Here is a 9,813-nt window from a genome sequence, read left to right on the forward strand (position 1 = left end):
TCAAAATTTTCTATTTAACTATCGAAGCAAAATTATGTTTTATTAATTATTCATGAAAATCTTATTCATGCCTTTTGTAAATTTTTCTTTTGTATTAATTTAGTGTATTAATGTAAGCCTTAAATTTTTGAAATACTGAAAAAAATGATTTCTGGTGAGTGTACAGCAAAAACTCTATTGAAGGGGGTACCCACTTAACGGTTTATATCAACTGTTTTTTAATATGGAACTTAAAAATGCTCCTGAAAAAGCACTAAAAGTTGTTCTGACCGGCGACACCAACACAGGAAAAACATTGATTATGCACAGGATAATGGGTTTTGATGAACCGGTATGCAAAACTATTGGCTTAGATTTTTTTTCAAAAACAGTTTCTTATAAAGATATAAACGTAAAAATTGCTATTTTCGATACATCAGGGTGTGAAAAGTATTTTTCAATTGTCGAACCTTATTTCAAGAATGGTGACATATTTCTAATTGTATTTAGCATTGAAAATGAAAGATCATTTCAATTAGTAAATATATTTAATGACTTAGCGATGAGACAAAGTCGAAAGGCCGCCAAAATCCTAATTGGAAATGCGATAAATTCTGAACCATTACGTCAAATCTCTCGCGAAGAAGGTGAAGCTAAAGCTCGAGAAATCAATGCTGACTACATGGAAACGAATTGTGCAACAGGCGGTGGTATTGATAATATATTAGATTTTTGTTGTACTAAAATGCATGATAAAATAATGAATCCAACAAATGAAAATGACAACAACAGCGCTAATGACGTTGATGATAAAAACAATAATGATAATGACGATAAAAATAAAAATAATTACAACAATAAGAAGAATAAGAACAATCAAAATGTAAAAGAGGTTTGTTCAATTCATTAAAAAATAATACGATGAATGAAATTTTGTTTATGCATAAAAAATTGTAAATACCAAATATGAATTAAACAATATTTTTGGGATTGAAGATATATAAAAATTAATAATTTACTACAGTTTTTGTTGTCGGTCTACAGGTTTTTCATCAGAAAAAGCAAATTTATTTTAGATAATTATTTAATTACTTAGCACTTACAACCACCAGAGTTCCCTTCATTAGTGGTATCTGTTATTTCAACTTCATCCTCTATTTCCTGTGGAGCAAGAGATAAAAGTTCTTTTGCAAGATCAGTAAATAATTCTCGTATACCTTCTCCACTTAGTGCTGATGTATCTCTAATGTACTCAATCTGTTTTTCTATTGCAAATTCTTCGCCTGCTTTCTTTGTTACCTGTCTTTGTGATTCGAGATCACATTTATTTGCGGCACATACAACTATTGCGTTTGGTTGTCCTCTTTCTCTGAATTCAGAGTACCATTGTTCTGCTTCTTGGAATGATGTTTCATTCGTTACATCATACACAAGGACTGCTGCTCGAGCATCTCGGTAATACATTGGCACAAGAGAACGATACCTTTCAGAACCACCTGTATCCCATATTTCGAGTTTAACATCAGTATCATCAACTGTGATAATTTTCTGTACAAAAGATGCTCCAATTGTGGCTTCAGTTAAAGTTGAAAAACGATCATGAACAAACCTTGTAAGCAAAGAAGTTTTACCAGTGGAAGCTGATCCTATTAGAACAACTTTTTCGCTCCTGATTCTGTTTGTCGCTCCTCTCATTGAATTGCAGTTTATAACTGCAAAACGATTAAAATTAACAGAAAATTTCCTCGCTTTTCAGAATATTTAAAAAGTTAGCGTTGAAACTATCGAAAAAAATGAAATAATGGCTTTTCGCAGCAAAACATGAATTTCGGATGTGCAATTTTCCTTTTTTAAATGCAATTTTAAGAGGCAACTAAAGCAACAACAAAGTGTTTCTAAATAGCATAAAATTACTATGCTTTCAAAATTTGAATAAATAGATCACTCAAGTGTATCCATTCTAACATGAAATAACTAGAAACCAAGATAATTATTTGAATGGAAGAATGTGCTATTATTACTAATCACTTTTAATTCTGCTTAATCAAATGAATTTCAAAAAAATTCAAATACAATGAATCTTCATGCGATTTTTGATATTGCTATTGAAACGCAAATACTTTGTACATGTTTTTCAAGAAATATTAGGGAAAGTTTTAATCAATATTCAAAAATGTCGACATACAAATTTTTATTAACAACATTACAAGACTACTTACTTCTTTGAGATACATTTTCCAGGTATCCTAAGGATATCACCGTTTTCCATTTGAAATTCCACAAAAATCTTTGTGGAATTTTGCAAAAAATTTAAATTAGGACATTTAGGTTTTGTACCAACGTCATCTGATGCTTTTTGAGCCATCAGATTCTCAGTGTACTCTTGTTGAAATTTTTTTTTCTCATCATCAGATGCTGTCTTCCACTTATCTGCCAACATTTTAGTAATTAATCTACTGGGGAGCGTTGGGTTTTCTTTTTGAAGCTCCGTTCTATACGCTTTGCAAAATAAAATATATGGATTTGATAATCTATTTTTTTCATATTTCCTCTTTTTTTTACATGATGAATTCATTGAATCATTTGAAGGCAATGAAAACACTACTTCATTATTAAATTCAAGAAGTTTTGTGCTTGTGTTTTCTTTCATTTTGCTTATTTTTAATATTTAAGCATGATTCGAAAATGTAAAGAATATAAATTTCCCAATACCTAATGTATAAAAATTAGATTATTTCTAAAAAAATGGAGAATATCATATGTTGATAATAAAAATGCGTATTATTTTGATTTCTGGCAAATTCTGGTGGAGATATTTCTGTTTGAATATTTTCAACAGGTTAACCGAACTCTGTTGTAAAAAGAGCGTCCATATGCGCAATGCAAACTTTTTTTCTTTGAAAAAAGGATAACAAATATATTCAAAATGACGAAATCTAGAACATATTACAGTCATTATATAATTGGTTATTGTAATAGCTGAAATCCAGTATTTTCATATTTTCATTGGAATTCAAGTATTCAAAATTTGTGAGTGCGCTCAGAATTATGATGCATAAATATTCAAAAATCAAATTTTTATATACAACCCAACGGATTCGAATCCTAGAATTTGCTGTAAAGTAATGAAATGTTTCTGTCAGCCAAACAAATTTCAGAACACTAACTCACTTTTTTTCCATAACCGTTTAATAGAATCAGTTCACTTGATCGGCGTCTATTAATGACTGAAAGCACTTCCCAGTGCTTGATGAGAGATCAACAAAAAAATATGTTATTAGTGATTATTTCATCGTCTTGTTCAATTATGATCACAATAGACCAAAACATATGTTTGAAAAGATTTTAAGAACGTGAAAATTCCTGATTCAAATTTAACGGTCAAGTAGAGATGCAGCCAAAATTTAAAAATGAATATTTTTGATCCATTATAACATAAGAGATCACATCACCATAAATTAAAATTATAATATTATTTTATGCATACAATATTTTTTATTGATTTTTGAATTCTTAATTTAATATAATTGAAGATGTTCAGATAATAATGTTTACCTTATTATTAATAGAATATATAAAGATATGCTAAAATAACTTTTTATCACTTATGTATGTACTTTACAAAAATAGTATTATTATTCTCAAGACTCATTATCAATCATAATAGATCCGTTTTTTGAAAGTTCGATTTTTCTCCATAATACACAGAAGAAATCTAAAAAAAAAATATGTTCATAGACATATAAATATATCCCTCTATTTACGGTGAAAGTTTCGAGAAATTTCAATTGTATATTTTTTCGATTGCGCCAATTTATCATGTTCTTTGTTTTTATTCAGATTCATAAAAAATAATATTATTCAAGTAATCAATAATTATAATGTTTATCTGATGGGCACAGTCAAATATGAAAAAAGCTTACTGGATTGAAATTTTTTTTTCGTTCCTGTATGTCTGGAGTCTAAGGTTCATTTCTTCAAGTTACAACTTTTTCGAACAAATTAACGGTTATTTTATTTCAATTTATTCAATTAACGGTATTTATAAAGCATTTATTTTTTTGAACGCATAAACGGTCACATCACCATTGTGAACTGTCAACATGCGCCCGTTTGTTTTAACCACCATTTTTTGGAATGGATTTGATCCCATATGAAAAAGTAGGGAAAAAAATTCTCAAACCTCTGGACACAGGAAATATTTCACTAAAAGCTAATGTTTCAAATGGTAATTTTGAAATAAGTCAAAATTTAGATAATGGAAATATTTCATATTCAATTCATCATGAAATATACAACAAAAAATTTGATATTAAATCATCTAAAAAAGGAATTGAATTTAAGGTTAACATAGAAAAACTTGGAGGAAATGCATCACTTTCTTTCCAACCATTCCAAAAAGGTAATATTACTTATTCACTTCCAGGCAAATTTGAAATTGGCAAAAGAATTCCAAGCAAGTTCTCTTTGAGTGGCACATTTGATTTTGATCCTCCAATATTTAAAGGGAAATTCGGACATTCTTTCTCCTCTGAAGGCGCAGAGTTTGGTCTTTCACTTGCTTACGATCCCAAAGCAATCAAAGCTGCAATAACAACCAAATACAAAAAGCTTCAAATTGGAATCGAATCACAGAATGCTAAATCAACACATACAATTAACTATTATCCAAATAAAAACCTTTGCTTTGGAATTCAATCATCAATGGAAAAGAGTGACATAAAATCATTCCAAATTGCATCTCTTACAAAGGTTGATGGATTGAATATTGCATTTTTTAGTGAACTCATCAAACCAACGATCGGTGCAAAAGGAGAAATCAGCTCAAAGATTTTTGGTTGCAAACCTTCTGCTGCAATTAGCTACATTTACTCAATAAATGACAAAAAGCAAAAGTTCTCATGCGGATGCACAATTGGTAAGGGCAACACGGACCTCCGCTTACTTATGAAAGACAATGTGTATCAATGCGCAATTTCTACAAAAGCAGGCAGCAACATAAACATAACATTTGGTTACACTTTAGACAAAAAAGTGTCATCCATATCGGCCCAATTTGAATTAAAGTAAAGCTTTGAATTATCAACTTTTAATTAAAAACCAAAAAAGCAGTTCAAATGGTGATTCGAGCCTTGAATGTTGTTTTTAGTTTTAGAGTTGAGAACCCAATGCTTTGTTATAACGATTGGCTGTTCTATTGTCATTTGTAATATTTTTTATCGAAAGTTAATTCCATGGAATTAAAATCATGTGCTCAATCAGTTTTTAGAAAGATAACTATGAACTAGGCAAACAATATGCCAATGCTATTTGATATAATCATAATGTTAATATTTCATTATTTATATTTTTACAAAATTATTGTTTAGCTGGCACTTTTCACCTCAATGAAACGATTTTCAATGAAAGACGTTTAATTGATTATCAAAAAGTGGTTCTCAAATTTTGCATCAATTTTTGATGTACAAATCATTTTTATGAATGATGATGACGGTGAACTTATCATAAATAAAATACAAAAAACAAATGAAAGAATCGAAAGAGTAATGAATTCTTATGAAATTGTTCAATGCATTTGGAATACTGAACAATCAATTTATGATTTACAACAGAAACTAATCATGGAAGATAACCCGCAATTAGCAGATGAGCTCCACTCCATGATATCTAAAATTGCTTCGATGATTAATAAAATTTTTAGCTCATAACTTCTTCGAAGACAATATATTTCATATCAAATGTCTTCACGTTACCAAATGGAAGGGAAAAGACACATCAAATCTGTTGCTTCAAATCTCGGTGGGTCGCAAACAAAAAATGTCCAAATTGTGCCACATTCTCCACCACCAAAAGAAAAGGCCAATATTAAAAGAGAAAAATGTTTTATGGAACTTCTATCAGATCCAGTAATTAATCTTGATAAGATTCGCGGGATATCATGGGCTGGAATACCTGATCAATTCCGTGCCAAAGTATGGCGATTATTTTTAGACTATGAGCCAGTCAATTCATCAATTCGAGACGTCACATTAGAGCACAAAAGAAATGATTATTTTGATTGTCTTGATCGTACCTTTAGCGAACCTCAACGTCATTTATGGACGAATGCCCAAAAGCAAACAGAACTTCAAATCCTTCGAGATCTTCCACGTACCCATAGTCCATTACTACGTAACCAAAGAGTTCAACTTCTTTTTGAACGGGTATTATTTGTATGGTCTGTTCGTCATCCAGCCTCAGGATATGTTCAAGGGATGAATGATCTTCTCCAACCATTTTTCTTTGCATTTCTTGTTCCACATTGTCCGAACAAAGCGGTGACAGAGATAATCACTCTTAATGACTTAGACTTCCTTAGCGAAGAAGTTCTCAAAGAAGTTGAAGCCGATTGTTTTTGGTGTTTCTCTAAGCTTCTTGACGGGCTACAAGATCTATACACTAAAGATCAGCCCGGCCTATATAAAATGCTTGATCAATTATCGAAAGTTATTGATCGAGTTGATCCCAAACTAAATGAGCACTTAAGAGAAGAAGAGATTGAATACCAAGAGTTTGCGTTTCGATGGATGAATTGTTTACTTGTTCGAGAATTCTCAATACCTTTGATTTTTAGGCTATGGGATTCATATTTAAGCAATCACACAAAAATCTCGTCAACACATGTATACACGTGCGCTGCTCTAATGGTGGCGTTATCGCCAAAAATCATTAAGTTACAACATTCAGATTTCGTAATGAAAATACAATCGATAGACCCCGAAAGTTGGACATTAAACGACATGGAAATGATAATTGCGCAGGCGTATGTGTATGAAAAAATGTTCTCTCATTCCCCTTCACATTTACGTTCTTCATCAATGCCTGTTTTACCCCATTGAATAATAAATATTAATTATCTTTTTTTACATCATAATTTACCGTTAAAAATGACTTCACCGGGAAATGTGAATTGAAATGAAGTGATCATCTATTTATATCATAACCTTTTCCTCTTGAAGAGTACTCTTCAATCAGTGGGAGTTTTGCTGAAAGATTTGGAGCAATGTTTTCAGGGTCACTAAAAGAAACATAATGCACCTCGTGTATTTCTTATGCAAACATAACTTATTGTGGAGCCAAAGCTTACACTGCTAGCGTATGTTTCGAGCTCACAGTACCAATAATGAAATTTGTTATAATCAAAAATACTTATGCTCCTAATTTTGATGCAGTTCGTGACTGATCTAAAAAAATTGTATTAGTACAATATCATCACTGTCAATTTTATAATAATACATCTGGATCTGAAGGATCAATAATTACTTTATTTCACTGGATGAACAGACGACATGTTGGAGATTGCTTCTTTTCAGGTTCCAACGGCAGATCACCAAGTTATATCTCTGTTTATAGCTCAGAGTGCTTCATAAAAATTCAAAATTGTGTTTTTGATAAACTTCAGAATGAGTCCGTTGGCGAACGATAAGAAGGAAACACAGTTTTGTAAAAAAAAATACATTTAGATAATTTTTTATCTGAATTTAATTCAAATTGTGATAGAAAATTAATTTTTATATGTGTAAACTTTTTAGAAAAGGAATTTATGAGCAAATCAATTCTAGAATTTTTCGATTTGAGAATTTAATAGGTCAAATATTTCTTTGTGACCTTTATAAGATGCTCTAATAAGTGCTGTTTCAAATAATTTAAGTAATTTCCAAATATTATTTTGAAATCCAAAAATATTAAAATAAATATTAAATAAAACAAATAAATATCTTTATCATTAACATCAATTTCTTCTTTTTAAGAAGTAATTTAACTATTTTTGTATGACCATTTGAAAATGCTTTCATAAGTGATGTATTAAATTTTTGTAATAATTTCCAAATTTTATTTTGAAATATAATAAAATTATTAAAATAAATTCTAAATAAAACAAATAAAAATCTTTAGCATTAATATCAATTCCTTCTTGTTCAAGAAGTAATTTAACGATTTCTGTATATCCATAATAAGATGCCCATATAAGTGCTGTTTTAAATAATTTAAATAATTTCCAAATATTATTTTGAAATATAAAATTATTAAAATAAATTCTAAATAAAACAAATAAATATCTTTAGCATTAATGTTAATTCCTTTTTGTTCAAGAAGTAACTTAACCATTTCAAAATATCTATTTAAAACTGCTCTAATAAGTGGAGTTTGAAATAACTTGATTAAATTCCGAATATTGTTTTTAAATTGCAAATTGTTGAAATATATATTAAAGAAGACAAATAAACATCTTTAACATTAATATTAATTTTTTCTTGTGCAAGAAGTAATTTCACCATTTCGATGTGATTTTTTTCAGTTTCAAAATATAATATTGATTTAAATTTTGAAAATAATTACCTAATACAAATTTAAAATATCAATTTATTGTAATAAACATAAAATAAACAAAAACAATGTTGATATTATTAATGTTCTCTTCTTTTTTAAGAAGTATTTTAAATATTTCAGTTTGATCATTTCGAGATGCCAAAAAAAGTGCGGTATCAAATATAACAATTAAATTCCAGATTTCTGATTAAAACCCAAAATTTTTAATATCAATTTTGTGTAATACAAACGAATATCTTTTAATTTTAAGTTAATTCCTTCTTGTTCTATAAGAAATTGAACAATTCCTATATAACCTTTTATAGTTGCTATCATTAAAGATGTTCTAAATAATTTTATAAAATTCCAAATATTATTTTAAAATATCAAAACATTAAAACATATTTTAATACAAACAAATTAATATTTTTAGCATTAATATCAATCCCTTCTTGTTTAATAATATATTGAACAAGTTCAATATTTCCTGATTTTAATGCAAAAACTAAAATGTTTTTCGGAATTTGATTATGATCAAGAAAATATTCGACAAGATATAAATAACCTGTTTTCGCTGATACATTAATTATATATTCATCGAATTTGATTTCTTCTTCTAAAAATGAAAGAATTCCATAAATGCCAATATTAATACATTGATAAATTTGTTCTTGGAATTTAATATCAGATAATGTTTTGTTACTTATATTATATCCAAAGTTTTTAAATGGAATTTTGTTTGTACTTACATATGTTAATAAATGTTGTTGATTGTTTTGATCTAATTTTTCGATTTTGTTTTCATAAATATATTTAAAGATATCATTTCGATGAAATTTAATTGCTATTTCATAAACACTGTTAAATGTCGAATGATTTTGTTCACATAAATGAATAATTTCAAGATTTCCACCTGCAATTGCATATTTTCCTGTGCTTTCGACTTTTGCGTTGTTCAATAATAAATATTTAAAACATTGAATTGCTCCAAAAAATGCTGCAAAATCAATTAATGTAACATTTTCTTTGTTAATAAATGAATATCTTTCATAAAGTGATGGTTTAATGATTTGATTAAAATCGAAATCTTCTTGTGTTGATATTTCTTGAAGTTTCTCTATATCATCATTTCGAATGATTTTTGATATTTCATTCGGATTAACTCCTTCTTTAACTAATTGCTTATGAAGTTCCCAATCATTCTTTGATAATTTTTCATAATTATTTTTAAATTCTTTATTTAATGGATCTTTAGAATCGTTTTTCTTGTTTTCTTCTTCAGTTTTATAATGTGAAAAATAATTGGTATTAAAGTTTTTGGTAATATTTATATTAATTAATTCTTTTTCAATCATTTTTTCAATGATATAATATGTTTCCTGTGTATTAAATTCTGATATATAATTAGTAAATATTTCAATAATTTTTGGATTGTTGTGAAATATTGCTTCTTCTTGTGTTTGAATTTCTTGTAAATAATTGAAA

At 28.4% G+C, this 9,813-nt stretch overlaps 3 protein-coding genes across 3 annotated transcripts; 2 read left to right on the forward strand and 1 right to left on the reverse strand.

The window, feature by feature from the left end:
- Positions 1–1,071: 1,071 nt before the first annotated feature.
- On the reverse strand, positions 1,072–1,674 carry GO595_005201 (Ras family protein; the record flags this gene model as incomplete). The annotated part of the gene is made up of 1 exon (XM_067918418.1): positions 1,072–1,674. The coding sequence occupies one exon, from the start codon at positions 1,672–1,674 to the stop codon at positions 1,072–1,074; it is 603 nt and encodes a 200-aa protein (XP_067774751.1).
- A 2,442-nt stretch (positions 1,675–4,116) lies between these two features.
- Positions 4,117–5,049, forward strand: GO595_005202 (uncharacterized protein; the record flags this gene model as incomplete). The annotated part of the gene is made up of 1 exon (XM_067918419.1): positions 4,117–5,049. The coding sequence occupies one exon, from the start codon at positions 4,117–4,119 to the stop codon at positions 5,047–5,049; it is 933 nt and encodes a 310-aa protein (XP_067774752.1).
- Positions 5,050–5,735: 686 nt separating this feature from the next.
- Positions 5,736–6,857, forward strand: GO595_005203 (TBC domain containing protein; the record flags this gene model as incomplete). The annotated part of the gene is made up of 1 exon (XM_067918420.1): positions 5,736–6,857. The coding sequence occupies one exon, from the start codon at positions 5,736–5,738 to the stop codon at positions 6,855–6,857; it is 1,122 nt and encodes a 373-aa protein (XP_067774753.1).
- Between the last annotated feature and the right edge of the window lie 2,956 nt (positions 6,858–9,813).

This window comes from Histomonas meleagridis, assembly GCF_020186115.1.
Source record: "Histomonas meleagridis strain 2922-C6/04-10x chromosome Unknown contig_32, whole genome shotgun sequence".
In the NCBI taxonomy this organism is placed as follows: domain Eukaryota; phylum Parabasalia; order Tritrichomonadida; family Dientamoebidae; genus Histomonas; species Histomonas meleagridis.